General features: G+C 43.3%; 1 protein-coding gene across 2 annotated transcripts in view; it reads right to left on the bottom strand.

Annotated features, from left to right (window-relative positions):
• Window positions 1-7933: 7933 nt before the first annotated feature.
• Window positions 7934-22481, bottom strand: part of LOC117348198 (beta-1,3-galactosyl-O-glycosyl-glycoprotein beta-1,6-N-acetylglucosaminyltransferase 3-like) — a 313029-nt gene continuing 298481 nt past the window's right edge. For both annotated transcript variants that reach the window (XM_033919957.1, XM_033919958.1), the window contains exon 3: window positions 7934-10765. In XM_033919957.1, coding sequence (XP_033775848.1) covers window positions 9092-10375 — 1284 coding nt within the window. In that variant the 5' untranslated portion in view covers window positions 10376-10765 and the 3' untranslated portion in view covers window positions 7934-9091. The remainder of the gene's footprint in view (window positions 10766-22481) is intronic.

Here is a 22481-nt window from a genome sequence, read left to right as displayed (position 1 = left end):
CTAAAAGCACTAGCGTGGCTTTGTAAAGGAGGGGGTAAATTAGAAGAAATACAATTTTATTAGTAGTGTGGTTTTAGGCAAAAACGAAAAAGAGAGATGAGTACTATAGTAAATATGGCCAAGAGATCAAACTATCATGAGTCAAAGAATGGGTGTATTTTGTGTTAGGTTTCAAAAGTGCAACTGAGACTTGTTATGATAAACTGCGATTCTGTCTTTGAAGACTTGTTTGTATTTTTATCATTCACTTTTACTAGTAAAAGACCTTGTAGATTTTTAAAAAAAGTTCAAACATATACAGTGCTCCCCCGCGAATTTGCGGTCGGCGGTTTGCGGTTCCGGTCATTCATGGTATTTTCCAACCGCGAATCGCCAACCAGAAGCTGTACAGGCAGGAGAGGGCAGCCGGAGCACCGGCGAGTGAAGGAAATCACTCGCTGTATGCTCTGACCGCTTCTTCCTGTACTAAAGTCGGCCCTTCACATGCTGACTCCTAAAACCCCGCCTACCGTGCAATGTATTACCCAAAAGCAGACAATATTTTATTTAAACAAAGTATAAAAATGCAACTGCAAAAGAAGATTAACAAAATGTATTTGCTCAATTGGTATACATTGGAAGGATTGGTACAGGTAGATGCCAAGGCAAAAATATCTAGCTGTAAGTGATCATCTCTAGCTTATACTAAACTAAACCTTAAGTTTATATATCGCATCATCTCCACAGATGTGGAGCTCGGCATGGTTTACAAGAACTTAAAATATAGGAAGAGAAGGAAAAAAAAGGTTTACATGAATTTATATATAGAAGAGAAGAGTAAGGGGGATAGAATTACATTTTAGTGAAAAGCCAGGTTTTCAGTTGCTTGCGGAATAATTGGAGGGAGCCCAGGTTCCGCAGCGGGGTAGTAAGGTCGTTCCAAAGACCTGTGATTCTGAAGAGAAGGGATTTTCCCAGTTTGCCTGCATAGCAAATACCGTATAGAGAGGGGAAGGATAGTTTATATTTTTGGGCAGGTCTGGTAGAGTCAGGACTCGAGGAGTTATAAGATAGTGGGATTAAGGGAGGAAGGATGCCATGAATGATCTTAAAAGCCAGGCAGGAGCATTTGAAATGGATTCTGGAAATCACTGGGAGCCAGTGAAGTTTGGCTAGAAGTGGGGAGACATGGTCAGACTTGCGTTTTGCAAAGATCAACTTGGCTGCAGTATTCTGGATTAGCTGGAGTCTTTGAAAACTTTTTTTTGATAGGCTTAAGTAGATGGCATTGCTGTAGTCTAGTTTGGAGAGGATGATGGATTGGACAAGAACGGCAAAATGTTGTTGGCGAAAATAGGATCTTACTTTCCTCAGCATGTGGAGGCTGAAAAAGCATGATTTAGCCAAGGAGTTGAGGTGGTCATTGATGGAGAGAGAAGAATCGATAATGATGCCAAGGACCTTGCTTGAGAACTCAAGCTGCAGTGCAGCGCCTGAGGATAGTGCGAAGAGGGTGGGCAGGTGTTCTAATTTTGGGTCGAGCCAGAGTAATTTTGTTTTTGATTCATTCAATTTCATCTGTACCGAGAAGGACCAGGAATGGAGTCTCATTATGCAAGCTGTAATGTTCTCGTGGAGGTTGGTGAGGTTCTGGTCTGTCTCAAGGAGGACAAGGATGTCATCAGCGTATGTTGTGGGACCGGGATCCTGGCGAGGCCTAGTAACTCCACAGAATCCCAGTCTTGGCTCGAGCGTAACCGTGGTGGGCCACAGCTGGCCTGGTGCCTCCCATAAACTGCACACCACACTGGCCGGGTTTTTGTCCAAATATATCACTTTTATTTATCCACAAGAAAAGTTTCAAACAAAAAAAGGTCAAAATTTGGCATTCAAAGTAAAAACCCAAAACATTCCAATTTTCTCTTGTTCTGCTTTCTTTCTCTCATGTGCCAGTTCTTATCACTGCACCCTTTAGTGCTGGCCAATTCAAGTTCACAAATTAAGAACATAAAATACAGTTCATGTTAGGTATTCTTTCCACAAGCAGTGCTAGAACCATACCTGCCTTGGCAATAGTTAGGCTACCCGGTTCTAAGCACTAATTAGGCTTCTGGTAGATTTGAGTGGCAGTTCCCTTTTCCTAGGAGCAGAGGGACTTGTACTCCCACAGGTGTGGCCACTGTTCCACTTATCTAACCCAACAGTAAATTCAGCAGCTTCCAGCCCAGGTTGAAAACAGGATACAAAATCCTTCACAAAACATAAAACTCAAAAAGGAAGAACAAAAAAACAAAACCCCTTTTACCAAGGAAAAAGGACATTCAGGTTTTCCTAAACCTATTCCCATTCCATAGGGTGTTCTTCCCCAGACATAGCATTACTCTCTAACCAGTCCATGTCACAAACCTCAGATTGTGTTTCAGGGTTTTGCATTTCCCTATCCTGGTGAGAACTTCTGAAGGCTGGCCAAAAGTTAGCTGCTGTAGCTGGTTTCCTTCTCAGCTTCCCCTGAGCTTCCAGTCCCAGCTGTCCCTCCTCTCTCACTGACGAGGGAGCTTCAGAAAAAGGGAGACTCGGCACATAACCACGCCCCCTCACAGCAGCTTTTGCTAATTCCTTAAAGAGCCCTGTCCTTTCCGTTCCAGCCTGAGCTCTGTGAGCTATTAAAGGGACAGGCTCCCTCTTAACCTTGTGCTCAGGATTTTCCCTAAACTCAGGATATTTCTTCTCCTTAGTCCCTGGCACATTATTAATGCTTCCCTGCTCTTTTCCCTGGGCTTTTCCCCGGGCTTTATTAGGACTAGCCAGATCCCTGTCACATTCCCCCACCCTCAAAATCTTACCCCGGGTAAGAGAAGGATTCTGTGACGATAGTTCCGACAGACGCGACAGAGTGTCTACATTGGTATGCAGCTTCCCTGGCCTGTGAACCACCTGGAATCGGTATCCTTGTAGAGCTAAATACCATCGCGTGAGCCTAATATATTGCGGTGAGACCCTTCTTCTTTCTTCTACCCCTATGGGTCATGGAAATCGGTGGCCCTGTTTGAAAATCATCAGGCCAATTGAGAATAGGGTACTCCGAACTTTCAGCAAAACCCCCTTCTCCTAACTCCTCTGGGTGTTCTAGCCCCTCAATCCTCTCTGTCAGAGCCCCAAGAGAATCTTTTAGTTCCCCTATTTTCATCTTCTCTAGAGTCTCCACCCCGTGAGCTAGAGCCCCCACTCCCGTTTGGATTTTCTCTAGGCCAGCCTGGATTTCCCTCAGCCGGGTATTCTGTTGATCCCTAGTCTCCTGTTCCATGGTCCACCGTTGGCACACTTCCGCCACCTGCCCCCCCTTTTGCTCTGTATCCTTTTGTAAGGACGCTACCTGTTGCGCTAACATTTCTGCTTGGGGACAGGCTCCTGATTTCTCTGTGAATTGTTCTTTTAGGGCCTGAACCTGTTCTCGCAGGACCTGAGATGCTTCTTGTAATTGCACCAAGTTCCTCTGACATTCCTCAGTACCCTCCTTCAGTAACTTTAAGGCCTGCTGACTCCCTGGGTCAGAAGACGAATACTCCTGGGCTCTATCCCTGTCTTCTTCCTGTTCCCCAGCCTCACGCTCCTTCTTCCAATGGGAAAATTGTTCTATTTCTTTCTTTAGGGCACGTACTTGTTCCTGTAATGGTCCTAGCTGCCTAGCTTCAACCTCTCCCAGGGAACCCCCTTCCACCTCCTTCCTTACTTCTTCAGGTGCACCTCCCTGCATACCCGAAGAGCCAAATCCGTTTTCACCCCGAAGTGTTGGGGATAAATGAGGCCATTCTTGCAAACGGGGTTTACATAATCGTTCACATACTAACTGAGCTACCTTGTCCCCCGCCTGTATAGAAAAGGGTTCAGTGCCAAAATTAAATAACAGGACTGAGAGATTACCCCTATAATCAGGATCGATAACTCCCGCCCCTACATGAATCGCATGACGGAGCGCTAAGCCCGATCGCGGGGCAACCCGTAAATACGTCCCTGGTGGAGGTGACACTTGGAGATCAGTTTGTACTAAGCTTCTACCTCCAGGAGGAATCACTTCCTTCTGAACGGCATACACATCATATCCCGCTGCGCCCTCATAAGCTTGTGTAGGTGCTCTAGCCTGGGCAGACATACGCGCATACCGCAAAACAGGCTGTTTGCTCTCCCTTCGTGCTTGCTGTTTATAACGTTGGTGGATTGTTCTAACTCCCATAACTACCTGTGGGTCAGGTCTCTCCCTCCTCTGGGGTCTTGATATCTTTTTACCCCCTATTCCAAGTCCCCTAGAGAGATCCGGCCAGTCTCTGCCCAACAGTAGCGTAAAAGGCGCATCTTTAATTACCGCCACTAGCAGAGAGTGCCTTCTGCCTTCATATTCAACTGTGAGCCAATGCTGCGGGCAAGATTTCGTAATCCCATGAACACACATAATAGTCGCCGGTGTCTGACTTTGATAGGGATTTTTATTTCCCCGTATCTTTTGCCAATATGTGCTTGATATCAGGGTCTGATCTGCTCCTGAATCTAACAGAGCCCATACCGGGTGTCCCTCCAGAGTCACTTTAAGGAGATACTGATTCCTCCGCCCCGTACCCCAAGTTGTTTGGGAACTAAATTCTTTCCGGACTCTACACTCTCTTTGTAAGTGTCCTACTTTTCCACACCTATAGCACACCACCTCCCTCTTAGGCCCCCCTCGCTTATTAGGCAAGGTTTTAGGCACTATACCGGGAGCTGCTATTCGTCTGATCTCATTCTCCATATAAGCACCCCTTGAGGTTTTAGCCCCACTTTCTGTACCAGGGTAGGAAGCCGTGGCATCCATAAAGTGTTCTGTTGCTTCCACCACTTGTGCCAACTCATCTCCTCCTAGCTTCTTGACCCAACCACGAACCATCTCTGGTAGTGCTTCAATAAATTGTTCCTTTAGGATCTCAGCAAATAATGCCTTAACGTCAGTTAAACAAGACTGTAGCCACCTCTCCGCCATGCGTTGCAGGCGCTGCAGTAGTGTTTTAGGGCGCTCCCCTTCCAACATATGGGAACCCCGGAATTGCTGACGGTAATATTCCTTCGTGAGACCTAAAGTTTCCAAAATATGGGTCCTAACTTGATTATAATTGGTAACATATTCAGGATTTAAAGTTTGGTATGCTGACAAAGCTTTCCCCGCCAGACAAGGTGCTAATCTTATGGCCCACTGGCTCTCTGGCCATCCAGCCGCCGTAGCAACACGCTCAAAAGTATTAAGAAAGTCATCAGCCGCATCCTGCGGACCCATTTTACATAGCGTTAGAAATTGTAAAGGTTGAGGTCCCACCAAACTCTGAACCCCAGCACCTGGCATACTTGCGTCCATAGGTGTCTGTCCACCCGCAGGTCCCAGACTAGAAGTTCTTAACTGTGTTGAAAGTACTTTCACCAGTTCCTCATGCCGGTGTTGTGCCGTCTCCTGGGTAGCTCTCCATATTTCTTGGTTCGCACGAATCACCGCACGCAAGTCCTCAGTCAATTGTTGTCTCCCGGCATCCATTACCGCCGCCAACTGCTTGACATCCATCCTGAAATAAACAAAAGGACAGGAAACACCAAGTGCGGCTCCGTAAATCAGAGATTCTCCCTCCCTGGATAAACTGGGAGACCACTTCCCTTTAGGAATCCTCTTCAGTTTCCCCCCTAGGTACCTCTTACCTCAGGGACTGAAGAGTCTACGCCTTTGGGATCTCAGGGCGTCCCAAAACCACAATCCTGTCGTTCCTCCGTCTCCTGGATCTGCACTCTCGATCATTCACGCCTCAGCCTGCTGTTGTTCCCACGTTGTGATTCTCCACCGACTCCGCCCAAGCGTTGTTTCCTCATGAACAAAATCCTCTTAGCCGATAGTTGTTAGGCCCCAGCAGACTGATCGCTCCTCCGAAGAGTAGCAGGAGAGAAAAGAAAGCCAAAAACCAAAAAAAAAAAAAAAAAAATTTTCTGTGTCCACCTGGAGGCAGTATAATCCCCTCTGATACCACTTGTGAGACCGGGATCCTGGCGAGGCCTAGTAACTCCACAGAATCCCAGTCTTGGCTCGAGCGTAACCGTGGTGGGCCACAGCTGGCCTGGTGCCTCCCATAAACTGCACACCACACTGGCCGGGTTTTTGTCCAAATATATCACTTTTATTTATCCACAAGAAAAGTTTCAAACAAAAAAAGGTCAAAATTTGGCATTCAAAGTAAAAACCCAAAACATTCCAATTTTCTCTTGTTCTGCTTTCTTTCTCTCATGTGCCAGTTCTTATCACTGCACCCTTTAGTGCTGGCCAATTCAAGTTCACAAATTAAGAACATAAAATACAGTTCATGTTAGGTATTCTTTCCACAAGCAGTGCTAGAACCATACCTGCCTTGGCAATAGTTAGGCTACCCGGTTCTAAGCACTAATTAGGCTTCTGGTAGATTTGAGTGGCAGTTCCCTTTTCCTAGGAGCAGAGGGACTTGTACTCCCACAGGTGTGGCCACTGTTCCACTTATCTAACCCAACAGTAAATTCAGCAGCTTCCAGCCCAGGTTGAAAACAGGATACAAAATCCTTCACAAAACATAAAACTCAAAAAGGAAGAACAAAAAAACAAAACCCCTTTTACCAAGGAAAAAGGACATTCAGGTTTTCCTAAACCTATTCCCATTCCATAGGGTGTTCTTCCCCAGACATAGCATTACTCTCTAACCAGTCCATGTCACAAACCTCAGATTGTGTTTCAGGGTTTTGCATTTCCCTATCCTGGTGAGAACTTCTGAAGGCTGGCCAAAAGTTAGCTGCTGTAGCTGGTTTCCTTCTCAGCTTCCCCTGAGCTTCCAGTCCCAGCTGTCCCTCCTCACTCACTGACGAGGGAGCTTCAGAAAAAGGGAGACTCGGCACATAACCACGCCCCCTCACAGCAGCTTTTGCTAATTCCTTAAAGAGCCCTGTCCTTTCCGTTCCAGCCTGAGCTCTGTGAGCTATTAAAGGGACAGGCTCCCTCTTAACCTTGTGCTCAGGATTTTCCCTAAACTCAGGATATTTCTTCTCCTTAGTCCCTGGCACATTATTAATGCTTCCCTGCTCTTTTCCCTGGGCTTTTCCCCGGGCTTTATTAGGACTAGCCAGATCCCTGTCACAATGTGTAGAATGTTTCAAGGAGGGATAATGGGAGGAGTTTCAGGGAAGACATATAAATGTTAAAGAGAACAGGGGATAGGGGTGATCCCTGAGGGACACCGCAAGATGATGTCCAAGGAACGGATATGGTGCCATTTATGTTGACAGTGTAGGAGCGAGAGTGTAGGAAGTTTGAGAACCACTTTAGGACGGTGGAGTCAATTCCTATCTCGGAAAGTTGATAAAGTAGTATGTCGTGGTGGACAACATCAAAAGCTGCAGAGAGATCAAATTGTAATAGGACAGCGAATTTGTTACGAGAATGTAGTTGTTGCACCTTAGAAATTAAGGAAACTAGGAGGGTTTCAGTGCTGAATCTGGGTCTGAAGCCATATTGGTAGGGATGGAGAATGAAAAATCTCTCTAGGTAAGAAGAGAGCTGGATGGCGATTGTGGCCTCTAGCAGTTTAGTTAGGAGAGAGATATTTGCTATGGGGCGTGATCAGGATAATTGCACACATGCGTACTTATAGCTTTCTAGGGTTGTAAAATGAAAATGGAAAAAAATAATGATGCAAAATATTTTAATAAAATCCAAAATATTATTTTTTATTAGATATCTATATTAGGTCATAAGAGTATGCAATTAATTTTATTAGCAAATCAATTGAGTATCATTTGCATCAGAGAATTATTACAGAAGCCAAAAGCTGGCCTTGCTCATAAAAAATTCCAACGTTTTACCAGTTACACGTCCATATATATCCTAAATGACGACATTCCTTCGTTACAATCCATCTGCAGTCTAATTGGTTCACATTATTTATTCCCATATAAGGCTAGCTTCATATAGGCGTGTCACAAATTACATTCTTATATCTAAAAAAGTTACATTCTCACATTAAGCTTACATATTTTATAAAAAGAAGAAATACATAGATCAATATTATAATACACTTACAAAACTCCTCAGATTTTATATTCTTTCCTGTAAATGTCAGTGTTCTTTTCTATTCTGAGATCTCTGTCTCACAAAGACTGAACAAAGAAAAGATGGAAAGGAGCAGGTACCCCTCCCATCAGGGTTCTACGTAGAAAAAAGTTGCTCTCCAATGAAGTAGAAAAAGTTGCTCAAGGTCAGAGGTCAAACACCATCTGTTGCCTTATCAGGATCTCTTCAGGATTTCAGATATATGAAGATCAAAATAAACTATATTCCTAATCTATATGTATTGTTAGTTTATATTCCTAATCTATATTGGTTGTTAACATATTATCTATAACTACCTAAGTAAATTTATATTATATAATTTTTCCTAACTTTCTGATAGCTAACTTTGGATCAATTCATACCATGATACACATGTGGTTTAGATTTGTCCTTAGCAAACTCAAGTCATGGATACCAGGTCAAAAGCCAACTCCTGTCTGCCTACATTTCCCTGAGGATTGGCCTAGTTCAGGCTGGTCACTCTAACACAAAGAAACTCTATAAGAAACCTAATCTTCTCATCTGGAGTACATTTGATATGGTAGTCATCAATCACAAAAATGTCTTAGCTTGCCTCCCTATATCCGTCAAGCACATGACATATATCAAATCCATATGGTAACTTAAAGTCCCTGTTTTTAAACTTTTTTGTATTTCTGATCATTTTATTCCAGATTATCCAATTTTCATTTATTAATTTATAGCTACTAATCCACATTCTCACTTGCACTTGGATCAGGCCTTATCTAAGAGTTTTTCTTTTCTTTCTAGCTAGTAAATCCTGATGCAAAGTGAGAAAGTGAAATATTTCATGTTGGCTCACTGTTACCTGCCCAGGTAAACAAAGCTGGCCCTATTTCAGAACTACTTAAGGTATAGGACCAAGTCCTTAGCCCCCCCTTGGGTCGTGGAGTGGGGTACCACACCAGGACCCACACCTGGAGCTTTAGTGGCCTTACCTTGCTCTGTTCTGAGGTTGCTTTAGGCATGACTTGTTCTCTGGATCAGCGTAAGATTGGGAGTCACTTTCTGCAAACATGTTTTTCCAATGCCAATTATACAGGATAAACTACAACACACAATCAGAAACACAAAAGCCAGGCCTATTAAAACACCCAATAGGCCTTTAACCCATGATATATTAGGCATCCATGCAGTTAGCCAATCAAACCAACCCTTATCCTCTACCTTAAATTGTTCCCAATTCTGCAATGCCTTGTCTAGAGATGTGATATGTGCTTGCTGGTCAGAGAAGGAGTCAGGAATATAAGTACAACATTCTTGTCCAATGATGGCACATGTACCCCCCTGGGCTGCTAGGAGATAGTCGAGTGCCATCCTATTTTGAAGAGCTACAATGCGTGTTTGTCTGAGCTCTAGTGACAGAGATTGAGTAACTGCTGTTGTTTCATTACCCATAGTTTCAATAAGGGTGGATAATTTTTTTATAATTTGGATTAATTTACCTACTCCATAACTAGGTAAAAGGATCATAGCAAATCTTTCCCCTTCAGAAATGAGAGGAGTATTTCTTTTTGGTCGGGTAGGAGGCAATTCAGATAGGATTCTCACAGGGGGTAATAGGAACCCGATATAGCAGGTCCCATACCAACCCTCGTGAAGCCATCTGTATGCATATGGGCCACAAATCCACCAGCAGTCAGCATAAGAGGGTAACAAATAATTACTAACACCTGTAAGCCAGGAAAATTGTTGCCTGTCAGTAAAATAGGTAGAAACAGTAATATTTCCCAGTGAAAGAGAAATATTTGGACCATCTGAAGTAACATAATATTGACATGAACTCTTTCCAGCATACCAGGTGGTTTTATCTGTCCTTTTAGAATGGTAACAAAGAAATCCTCGCATGGGTCTAACTAAAACTGGGGCTGGTGGTTTATTTGGGTCAAAACTAAAAGCATAACGAGTAAATGTTTGAAGAAGAGAATATTGAACCATAGAGGAACAATTTCCCTCATGACTAAACTGTGGTGCAACTAAGCCATTACGTGGCATAAGATAAAGAGAATAATAACAAAGATCAGAAACATTCCATGCAAAAGGTCGAAAAGGTAACCCACTAGTGTGTTGTGGAAGCTGGGCACAAACCCAGCAATTGCTTACATTAGCATACCTAGCTACACGAAATTTCATTTGTTCATAGGAATTTCCCTGACCTACTATAGGTAAGAAAAGATTCCATTCTGCAAAAGTGTGGTGGAAAAAAGTAAAGAATAGTAATGGAGAACACCAAATAAGTAACATGGCTAAAATTAATACCTAATTAGTATAACTAAAAATAAACAGTATTGAAAATATGCAAATATAGCAATGAGATGAACTACTAATAATGTCTCTAGTCCTTGATTTCCTTGCAGGAACAATAGATATGCTCAGGTAATCAGGTATTAGCAATGGGTGCTGGTTTAATGTCTTTCACGTGTACTAACGGTGTATACCCTTTTAATTTCACTGCATAAGGGAACACCACTTCCACTTGAAAAGGTCCATAAAAGTATGGCTGAGTCCATATATTTCTTGTATGTAACCTCTTATACACCCACTGATCCTGATGGAATCTGTAAACTGGAAGTGCTTGATCCACACTACTTGGAGTTCGTCGTGATTGAATCTCTGCTATAGCTGTCTGTAATGCTACAACATAATCAGAAAATAAAGTATCATTAGTACAATTTCCCGGTTTCACAAAAGCAAGGGGCATCTTTCTTCCAGTGGCAATTTGGAAAGGAGTCAAAGCAAATCTAGGCATATGCCTATTACGCACTACATAGAGTGCTGCTGGCAAATATTTTAGCCAGTCTTTAGACTCCAATGGCATAATTTTTCGTAATGCAGTTTTTATTAAATCATTCGATTTTTCAACAAAGCTGTTTGATTGAGGATGGTAAACTGTTATGAATTTGTGCTTAATCAATAGTGAATTTACCAATTCTTGTAATAATGCATTTTTAAAGTGGCTGGCATTATCTGTGGCTATCTCATAAGGAATTCCATGTCTTGGAATAATTTCATTTAAGAATACCTTTGCCACTTCTCCTGCTGTTTCTTTTGTACAGGGGTAGGCTTCAATCCAGCCCGAACAAGGACAAACACAAAGTAACAGATACCTCTTACCTTTACAAGGTGTTATCATGTCTGTAAAATCCACATGCCACTTCTGAAAAGGTCCCTGCGGGATAGGTAGAGTGCCTGGTGCTACACAAGTACCTCTAGGATTAGTTTTTACACATACAGCACAACGTAATACAGTCTGTCTTACTATTTTTTCTAAATTAGGATGCCAGATTTGCTGTGACAATTGACTAATTAAAGTAGCTGCACTTTCATGTAAGGCATTGTGCATTTGTTGGATCATTATCACCAGAGGTACCTGTGCCATACATGGCACACCTGACGAATTATACCAGATACCTTCTATACACTGACATTGTAAATTTGTCCATTGTTGAATCTCTTCCTCTGTTACGCCATCTAGGAGCAGTCGTCTTTGCTCGTCTTGTTCCTTTGTAATCTTGCTCCTAGCTCTAGTCTGCACTAGCATTATGCCCTGTTGCTCTACAGCCCATTTTGCTGCTAAATCTGTCTGATTATGCATATATTGCTCCCACGATTCATCTTTCTTATCATGGGCCTTAATTTTACATAATGCCAATGTTTTGTCTGGGTATTGCTGCAATAATCTATCCAATCTCTCTATCAAAGGTAAATGTTGAACTGGATGACCTCCAGAGTCTATGAATCCTCTCTTTTTCCATGTCGTTAAATGCAATTTTGCTACTCCTAAAGCATATGCAGAATCTGAATAAACAGTAACTTTCCTTCCTATATTGTCCTGTAACACCTGGACTAATGCTGCTAATTCTGCAGTCTGGGCTGAATATTGATCTGATGGTAAACAATAAGTTTTCCATTCAGTGCTGTCAGCATCCCTATCATACGTTGTGATAGCAAATGCTGCTCTGTTTGTAGCACTGGAACCATCTATAAAACAAATATATCCCTCACCTAGGGGTTTATCATATTGTAGTAACATTTGTTGCTGTGGGATCAAAACTGAACACTCATGCTCAGTACTGTCTTGTATTCCTAAAAAAGCATAAAACACTTGTGCTGGATCTTTATCCTTCATTTTTGGTTGCACATCCACTAAACCAGTGGTAAGCAGAGCCAAATACTTCCCTATACGCTGACTAGAAAACACTACTTCTGGCAATTTTAAAATATTCAAAATATCATGGGAAGTATGTACTGTGATATGACTGTATGGCAACAAATCCATAAGTTTTCCTACCAATGTTGCAGCTGCCACTACACCTTTTTCACACTGAGAAAAACCCATTTCCACAGGTGTAAAACTTCCAGATAAATATCCACAAACATTGTCATTTTGTTGTAAAACTGCACCCCATCCAGGGTTTCCAATATGTAAATGTACTTGCACTTCTGTCCCAATCAAAGGTAAAACAAACTGTGGAGCATCTCTAATTGCTTGTTTTAACTCCTGTATCAGCACTAGAGAATGACACGGTGGCGGTTTACCCGCGGCCACCACATTTTAGCCGCGGGTCACCCGCCGAAAACGGGGAAGAAAACTAGCAGTCGCTGCGGCGACGGGGACAAGGCCATTCACCGCCCGCGGGGCGGTGAATGGTCTTGTTCCCCGCAGTGAGGCATGAAGGATCGCGCGGTCCCCGCAGCTCACACCCGCCTGCCCAATCGATTCTAGTGTTTAGCCAGCTCTCTCCCTTCTCCTCACCTTAGTTTGTAGAATTTCTTTTTCGGCGACCCGCACGCTATCAGAGAGCCGCGCACCCGCTGCTGCTCAGTTTCGATCTTCTGCTCTGACGCAACCGGAAACAGGAAGTTGCAGCAGAGCAGAAGATTGAACACTGAGCAGCCGCGCGTGCGCGGCTCTTTGGGAAAGCGTGCAGGTCGCCGAAAAAGAAAGCCTGCAAACTAAGGTGAGGAGAAGGGAGAGAGCTGGCTAAACACTAGGATCGATTGGGCAGGCAGGTAGTGGCTGCGGGGACCGTGCGAAAGGATTCTGGGCCAAGGGGATGAAGTCGGAAAGAATATTACAGTACTAAGGCTTATATGGATGCAGCGGGGACGGGGACGGGGCGGTGAATGGGATGGCAGTGGCGGTGACAGGGCGGTGAAAGGGATGACGGTGACGGTGACGGGGCGGTGAAGGGAACGGCGGTGACGGGGCGGTGCAGAGGATGGTGGGCCGGTGACGGGGCGGTGACGGGGACAGATTTTTTTCCCGTGTCATTCTCTAATCAGCACCACCAGTGCTGAATCTAATTGAATTCTGTCTCTGCTCTAGAGAGTTGCGCGGGGACAGAAATCCCACCCGTCCCCACCCGTCCCCGCCAAAGTCCCACCCGTCCCCACCCGTCCCCGTGAGGAATCCCACCCGTCCCCATCTGTCCCCGTGAGGAATCCCTCCGTCCCCACCCGTCCCCGCGAGGAATCCCCTCCGTCCCCACCCGTCCCCGTGAGGAATCCCCTCCGTCCCCACCCGTCCCTATAAACTTCAGAAATAGTTATTTCATTTAATTATGCTACTGAATTAAAGGCTCTGGTAGAAACCCATTTACAAATAAGCAAAAAGACTTTATTAATTTGAAAATATTAATTGGGAAGAATACATACTTTGCAAATGGGTTTCTACCAGAGCCTCTAATGTTTATAAATTTTTATCAACACAACTAATATACTACTTTATCCTGAAGCAAAATAAAAAAAAAGAAATATAATTCTTTTCCTACCTTTGTTGCCTGGTTTCTGCTTTCCTCATGTTCTCATTCAATTCCTTCCATCCACTGTCTCTCTTCCTTCTGCATCTTCCATTTGCTCTGTTACTGTGCCTCTCCCTTTCTTCCCCCTTCCAAATTGGTCTGGCACCCATCTTCTTCTCTCCGCTCCCCCCATAGTCTGGCATCTGTCTTCTTCCCTGCCAGCGTCTTCTCCCTACTCTCTCTTCCCCATTTCCTTTCAGTGTCCTTCTCCCTCCATCTTCCCCATGTCCTGTCAGCGTCCTTCTCGCCCCTCTGTCTTCCACATGTGCTTTCAGTATCCTTCTCCCCCCTCTGCTTCCCCATGTCCTTTCAGTGTCCTTCTCCCTCTCTGTCTTCCCCATGGCCTTTCAGCGTCCTTCTCCACCCCCCCCCGTCTTCCCCATGTCCTTTTCCACCCCCCCCCGTCTTCCCCATGTCCTTTCAGCGTCCTTCTCCACCCCTTTGTCTTCCCCATGTGCTTTCAGCATCCTTCTCCCCCCTCTGTCTTCCACAAGTGCTTTCAGAGTCCTTCCCCCCCCCGCCCTTCCCATGGCCTTTCAGCGTCCTTCTCCACCCCTTTGTATTCCCCATGTGCTTTCAGCGTCCTTTTCCCTCCTCTGTCTTCAAGTGCTTTCAGAGTCCTTCCCCCCCCCTCCCGTCTTCCCCATGGCCTTTCAGCGTCCTTCTCCCCACTCCTTCTCTACCGCCCCGGGTGCAGCACAGCCGGCCAGGTCCCCTTACTTTTGTGGCACTTCCCCGACCGACTGACAACAGCCCCGGTCCGAGAAACCTCCCTGCCCTTAACTGCGAATCTAAATTACCTTATTACAGCTGCTGTAAGAAGATAATTTAGATTCGCGGCTACAGGGCAGGGAGGTTTGTCGGACCGGGGCTGTTGTCAGTCGGTCGGGGAAGTGCCACAAAAGTAAGGGGACCTGGCCGGCTGTGCTGCAACCGGGGCGGGGTGTGGCGGGGCGGACCGCCCCCTCCCTTGGTAGCCACTCGAACCGCGAGGCTACTCTCCTCCTTACCTGCACTGCCTGCAGCTCAGAGCCAAACGGAAGTCTTCCCGACGTCAGCGCTGACGTCGGAAGGAGGGAGGGCTTTGTTTAAGCCCTCCCTCCCCTCCGACGTCAGCGCTGACGTCGGGAAGACTTCCGTTCGGCTCTGTGCTGCAAGCAGAGAAGGTAGGGAGAAGAGCCGCGTGACTGAGTACATCCAGCCCCGCAGGAACCCCGCGACCCTCGGAGGCGTCCCCACGGGATCCCCGCGACCCTAGGGGGTGTCCCCACGGGATCCCCGCGACCCTAGGGGCATCCCCACGGGATCCCCGTGACCCAAAGGGGGAACCCGCGGGATGCCCGCGGGTCCCGCGGGATTCCCATCGTCCCCGTTCCCGTGCAGCTCTCTACTCTGCTCTGAACATTTCCTTTCAATTTAGCCCTCAAAGGAAGTGTCCTAGTACTTAAACACGGTATCCATTGTCTACAATAATTAAGGAGTCCTAAGAATCCTCGTAATTCCTTTACTGTCTGTGGCAAGGGTGTTTTTTCTATTTCCTGCACTAAATCTTTAGTTAAGGCTCGTACTGACTTGCCTACACGATACCCTAAAAAGGTAACCTCTTCTTCTGCTATTTGTAATTTCTCCTTATTAACCACATAACCATATTCACACAGAAAATTCAATAGTTCAATAGTATATTTCACATTATCTTCCACAGTAGACGCAGACAATAACAAATCATCTACATAAGAAATCAAATGTATTTCTGGTGGAAACCGTTCTTTAAAAATTTGCAAATCATGCATTAATATCCTTGAAAACACAGAAGGACTCTCTGAAAGCCCCTGAGGGAGACGTGCCCAACAATAGCGCTTACCATCAAAGGTAAAGGCTGTATAAGGACGTGACTTTGGATGTAATGGAATAGTATAGAATGCATTTTTCAAATCAATGACAGTCAAATAAGATCCTAAAGGGACCTCATTCAGGATTGTTACAGGATTTGCAACTACAGGATACTCAGACTGAATTAATTTATTCAAACCCCTCAAATCATGCACTATTCTGTATGAATCATCTGATTTCTGTATGGGAAACAAAGGAGTATTCCAGGCAGATGAACATTCTTCTAGAATCCCTTCTTTTACTAATTCTTCAATTATAGGAATACTTCCTGCTATAGCTTCAATGGATATTGTGCTATTTTCGGTCCGACACCTTCTTTTAACATTTCAATTTGAATAGAATCTACAGTTTTAACTTTGCCATATTTCTTCCATAATTCTTCTGGTACATGGTCCAATACATACTTCATTATTTCCTCTTTCTTAGAGGGTAAATTCTCCTTAGGAGGTGGTAATCCTATCCAAAATGTAGTATCTAGTGTTTGACCCAGAACACCCATATCATCTTGTACACTCAATAATATTGAATGCACAAATGATGGAGGCTTACTTGTCTGTTCTCCTGTTCGTAACGATGTCCATAGACAAGTTTCCAGAACTCCCTGCCTTTCATCCCACTGGCATGGTAATTCTGGTTCAAACACAATTGTGGCTTCCAATTTATGCAGTGCATCTCTTCCTAATAAATTCACTGGACATTCAGGCGCATATACCACTTGCATATGCAACCATTTTCCTTCAATTTGCAGAGATACATTTTCTAGCAAATATTTTTCATTTTCCTGCCCTTCTATCCCCATGGTAGTAATACTCTCTTTTGAAAGTACTGCTCCTACAGGGATAAAATTTAACGTAGTCATAGTGGCTCCAGTATCCACAATAAAATTATAATTATGTCCATTTACTTTAATTTGAAGACATGGATCCCCCTTTTTACCTTTTGGAATTTTGAAAGAAATATACTGAGATAGTCAATCCTGTCTTCCAAATCCCTCTCCTGACACAGGTTCAGGTTCCCAGAATTGTGGCTGCTGCGCTGTCCAGGGTTGCCATCCTCCGGTTCTACCTTGTCCTCGTACACTCCTAAAATTTCCTCTTCCTTGTTCCCGCATTATACCACTTCCTCTAAATCTTCCTCGACTTACTGCTTCATTTCTACACTCATTCTTATAATGTCCCATCAATCCACACTGCCAGCATCTCACTTGCGACCTTTCTGGATTCTTAGCCCTATTAATTTGAGCCAGTTCCACAACTATGTCATTCTTTTCTTGGTTTTTTCCTTTTGCTTGTTCCTCTTTAATTTGCATTGTCAAAACCTTTTTCTGCAGTTGCACTAATTCCTTATCCTGTTTACTTAGCTCATCTTCAGTTAATCTGCAATAGTGAGTGATATGGGACACTATCTCTGCCCAAGCCTTGTTTTCCAAACCAACTACAGCATCTAATCTGGCTTGTATATTTTTAGGTAAAGTAGTTTTCAACATCTGAAAAGCTACAGCTATCATTCCTTGTGCGAACACAGGCTCTCCTGTTTCTTTTTCCCAATTATCCTCAAACCGTTTTATAAACTCATAAATATCCATTCCTACTTTAAATTTGTGTGCAATTACCCTGTTCATATCTTTATGATCAGGATATAACATACGCATCGCATGCCAAATCTGGGGGTCTAACTGCATTAAATGATGAACCATCGTGTGCAGAGTTAGTAATGTTTAAGGTTGGAAATTCTGCCTGTGTAAAAATTTGGCTAGCTTGACCCCCTAGACAAAGGTATAGCATCCGCTTAATATCCCCTATTGCTAGTGTATATCCTGCCGTTATTTGTTCAAATTTTGCTATCCAATTACTGGCTCCTCCTAACATAGAGGGTAACTGTTTCTTAATATTTTCCTGGTCCGTAAAAGACCAGGGTATATATGTAGTGGCTACACCTCCTCCTGTTAGGGGTTTATAAATCAGGGGTGCTTGTAAAATGGGTGATCCCTCATTTCTAAGCTCCTGAGATTTATTTACATTGCTTTGTTCATATTTCTCCCAGATTCTTAAACCCTTTTGCATATATGGATAATCCCATTGTGGATCTCCTTTCCCATCCCGTATGCAAAATCGTGCTATATCTGATTTACTTGGATCTAAAGAACCATTTCTGGGCCATATCTCCATCTGTGCGCTGGATACTTCAGTCCAGCCAGCCAAATTATCACACCATGGGACCACATAGAGCCAGGAATTTTCCTGCTGCGCTACATAATCCCTAGGTATCATAGCCTGGCTTACATAAGCAGCTGCACCTCTATCCTGAACTCCCGTTGTTGATAAGTCTTCTACCCACTTATGTAATACATCTGTCTGTTCTTCTAAATTCTGCAGGGCTTTCATAGTTAAATCTGATTGACGTGTCTGAAGCCCTTTTAGCTTCCCCGTTACAGGGTTTTTAGGTTTTCGAACAATCACCTCCTCTTCTGCATCTGCATTTGTGGATGTCTCAGAATCTGTCTCTACAGGTTTCATGTGTAAGACTCCAGATACATAGACCCAGTCTTTAGTCTGGCTATCTGATGTTGGTGCCGTGGGTATGGAGGTTTTACCCACAGTGGATAGTGGGGTCTTTTCTTTAGCTACATTTAAAGGTGTATAACCAATTGCTACTTCAGGAGTACTCGTAAGAAGTGGATATAGACTGCTTGTAACCTTCCCAGGCTCTAAATATGGTGGGGGCTCCAAACTCCCCCCTTGACCCGTAGAAAGACCTGTATTTTTATCTTTAACAACTGGTGTTGGGGATCCTGGAGAATTCTCAGATAATTCATCCCACAAGTGCCAGTATTCTAAATGTTTCTGCTGGGATTTTCCTTTCTTTGAATCTAAAATCTACATTCGCAAACAACATAAGTCTGACCATAATACAGACCCTTCTTTCGGCCATGTCCAGGATTCAGTGTTAATTACTGCTTTTCTACACCATTTATCATGAAAATGCTGTATCTCATTAGATAACAATGGATTAGCTTTTTTTATTGCTTCTATCGGCAACATGACTATTCACAATTACTCTCAAACAAGTCCTAAATCACCTAAATACTTTCTCCTCTTAGCAAACAAAACACTTCAAAACCAAACACTTTAAGAAACAAACCCCAGGAGGTATTTACAAAACACACTGCCCTGGGCGCTTACAGCCAACCTTAACAGGACAGCTGTAAACCCCGAGAGGGAAAAAACAGAGAGAAAGAGGAAAAAAATCTGGCCAGAGAGAGACAGCAGAAATAAAGTCATAAAGCAAAACGAAGATACAATTTTTCTCTATACCCCCAAATCTTAACAAACTAAACATATAATACAATATCCCCAAACACTATGCCTATATACAAAGCATTAATTCCTCCTACGTCTGACTTTAAAATTTTTTTTTTTTTTTTTTTTTCAATTAGTAAACTATACATATAACTCACAGTATTCCGTAGCTTCAAAAAGGGCCCCCAGTCTGTTACTCAAAGAACAGACATACCTTATGTTGCACTTCCAAAAGAAACCCAAAGGTTCAAAAAATGAAACCTAGAAATGCAAAGTACGCTGGTGTCCCATCTGGGGTGCCAATTGATCAGGATAATTGCACACATGCGTACTTATAGCTTTCTAGGGTTGTAAAATGTAAATGGAAAAAAATAATGATGCAAAATATTTTAATAAAATCCAAAATATTATTTTTTATTAGATATCTATATTAGGTCATAAGAGTATGCAATTAATTTTATTAGCAAATCAATTGAGTATCATTTGCATCAGAGAATTATTACAGAAGCCAAAAGCTGGCCTTGCTCATAAAAAATTCCAACGTTTTACCAGTTACACGTCCATATATATCCTAAATGACGACATTCCTTCGTTACAATCCATCTGCAGTCTAATTGGTTCACATTATTTATTCCCATATAAGGCTAGCTTCATATAGGCGTGTCACAAATTACATTCTTATATCTAAAAAAGTTACATTCTCACATTAAGCTTACATATTTTATAAAAAGAAGAAATACATAGATCAATATTATAATACACTTACAAAACTCCACAGATTTTATATTCTTTCCTGTAAATGTCAGTGTTCTTTTCTATTCTGAGATCTCTGTCTCACAAAGACTGAACAAAGAAAAGATGGAAAGGAGCAGGTACCCCTCCCATCAGGGTTCTACGTAGAAAAAAGTTGCTCTCCAATGAAGTAGAAAAAGTTGCTCAAGGTCAGAGGTCAAACACCATCTGTTGCCTTATCAGGATCTCTTCAGGATTTCAGATATATGAAGATCAAAATAAACTATATTCCTAATCTATATGTATTGTTAGTTTATATTCCTAATCTATATTGGTTGTTAACATATTACCTATAACTACCTAAGTAAATTTATATTATATAATTTTTCCTAACTTTCTGATAGCTAACTTTGGATCAATTCATACCATGATACACATGTGGTTTAGATTTGTCCTTAGCAAACTCAAGTCATGGTAAACCTAGGGCCCCCTGGTATGTGGATACCAGGTCAAAAGCCAACTCCTGTCTGCCTACATTTCCCTGAGGATTGGCCTAGTTCAGGCTGGTCACTCTAACACAAAGAAACTCTATAAGAAACCTAATCTTCTCATCTGGAGTACATTTGATATGGTAGTCATCAATCACAAAAATGTCTTAGCTTGCCTCCCTATATCCGTCAAGCACATGACATATATCAAATCCATATGGTAACTTAAAGTCCCTGTTTTTAAACTTTTTTGTATTTCTGATCATTTTATTCCAGATTATCCAATTTTCATTTATTAATTTATAGCTACTAATCCACATTCTCACTTGCTCTTGGATCAGGCCTTATCTAAGAGTTTTTCTTTTCTTTCTAGCTAGTAAATCCTGATGCAAAGTGAGAAAGTGAAATATTTCATGTTGGCTCACTGTTACCTGCCCAGGTAAACAAAGCTGGCCCTATTTCAGAACTACTTAAGGTATAGGACCAAGTCCTTAGGCGGTAATTAGATTGTAAAGAAGGGTTGAGATCGGCTTTTTTCAGAAGAGGGGACAAGGCAATGTGTCCCATTTCTGTGGAGAACAGGCCCGATAGTAAAGCAGAATTTATAAGCCTGGTAAGGGAGGAGATGGCCTGCACGGTAATGTTTTCGTAAAGATAGGAAGGGAAAGGATCCAGGATACAATTGCAGGATTTCAGTTTGAGACAGAGTTTAGAGATCTGAGATTCGGATACGAGTTCAAAGGCAGTCCAGGATCTATCAGCAGGGATAGGGTTGGAGTCATTGGGAGGCAGAGAATTGTAAGAGACTGCTGGGGGGAAAGAACTCCGTAAGGTAGTAATCTTTTTGTTGAAAAATTTAGCTAGGTCGTTTGCGGATGGGGGTGAAAGGTGGAGTCGTTTTTTGAGGTTGTACAAAGGCATGCATCGATTTTTATAACCTTTTCTCATGGCTATACCCTTTACTCTTATGCCAATCAAAACTTGTCTTGGTGTTTTGCAAAAATGCTACTATCTGCCCTGTCCTATCATATCCTGGTAACCATTGCTGCGCTTATACATAAATGACTAATCTATACACAATTCCACAGTCATTTCTGTAGTTCTGCCTTTTCCTTATTTGGCAAACTCAAGTTGATTTTTTTTGTGTTAGCTGGTGTCAGGTTCAGCCTATGTAAAAAGTTCAGTACATTCCTAAGGCCTGACGCCTATATCTTTACATACAGACTTGGTTTGCTTGTGCTTCTCTGTAGCAGGGACCATATATCTTATTGCTCACATAATTCACGTTCAAATACATGACAGGCTTGTATTCTTCCAGCAAAGCCTTGCTGTCCTGCAGGTCCTCAGCATGCCCTTTTATTAAATGAAACTTAAGCAGGTTGAAAATGAAATGCAAGGCAGGCCTGCATATAGAGTCTTGACATCATTTAGTTAATAAGAGTTCCACTTCATGTGGGACCGAGGGCCCTTGGGGAACAGAGGGCCCTTCCTCACAAGACATTAATAAATAGGCTAATTAGAAATTAAATCCTGGAATTTTTAAAAGGAAATGCTTTAACTTTAGGAAGAAGTGGAGAATAAAAGAGAGCCCTAGAAGTGAAGGTGCTCAGCTAGCACTGGCTTGTACTCCTGAGAAAGAGGGAGAACCACAGTCTAGAGGTCTGCACGGAAAGGGGATCCCTCCCCTAGGTTAATGGGACTCCCACAGGGACCCCTCCCAGGCCCATGGGACTCCCATGGGGATGAAACTGGTGTTCCTATCCCAACTCAAGGCCTACCTTATTTCTGGTCAGGCGCTGCACTGAGCTTTGAGTCCCGACGAATCAGCAGCATGTCACATAGGCATGGAGCTCATCACATAGGCAGTAAGCTCAGCACAGGTACACATTGGTTCAGCTGCAGCACAATGGGCCAATCACAAATGACCTCAGAGTTCTAAGGTTGTTTGTGATTAGCCCATTGTGCTACATCTGAACCAATGTGTGCCTGTGCTGAGCTTACTGCCTACGTGATGAGCTCCAGAGGAGGGAGAGCCGGCAGCTGATTTGCTGCATCTGGGGAGCTGTGGCACTTCACTTTCTGTTGCCTTTGTGCAGCCGCCCGAGCGAGGAAAGGGATGGCTCTCTGGCTCTCAGCT

The sequence above is a fragment of the Geotrypetes seraphini genome, chromosome 14, assembly GCF_902459505.1.
Source record: "Geotrypetes seraphini chromosome 14, aGeoSer1.1, whole genome shotgun sequence".
In the NCBI taxonomy this organism is placed as follows: Eukaryota; Metazoa; Chordata; class Amphibia; order Gymnophiona; family Dermophiidae; genus Geotrypetes; species Geotrypetes seraphini.
The sequence above is the reverse complement of the archived record's forward strand: the minus strand, read 5'-3'. Positions and strand labels throughout refer to the sequence as shown.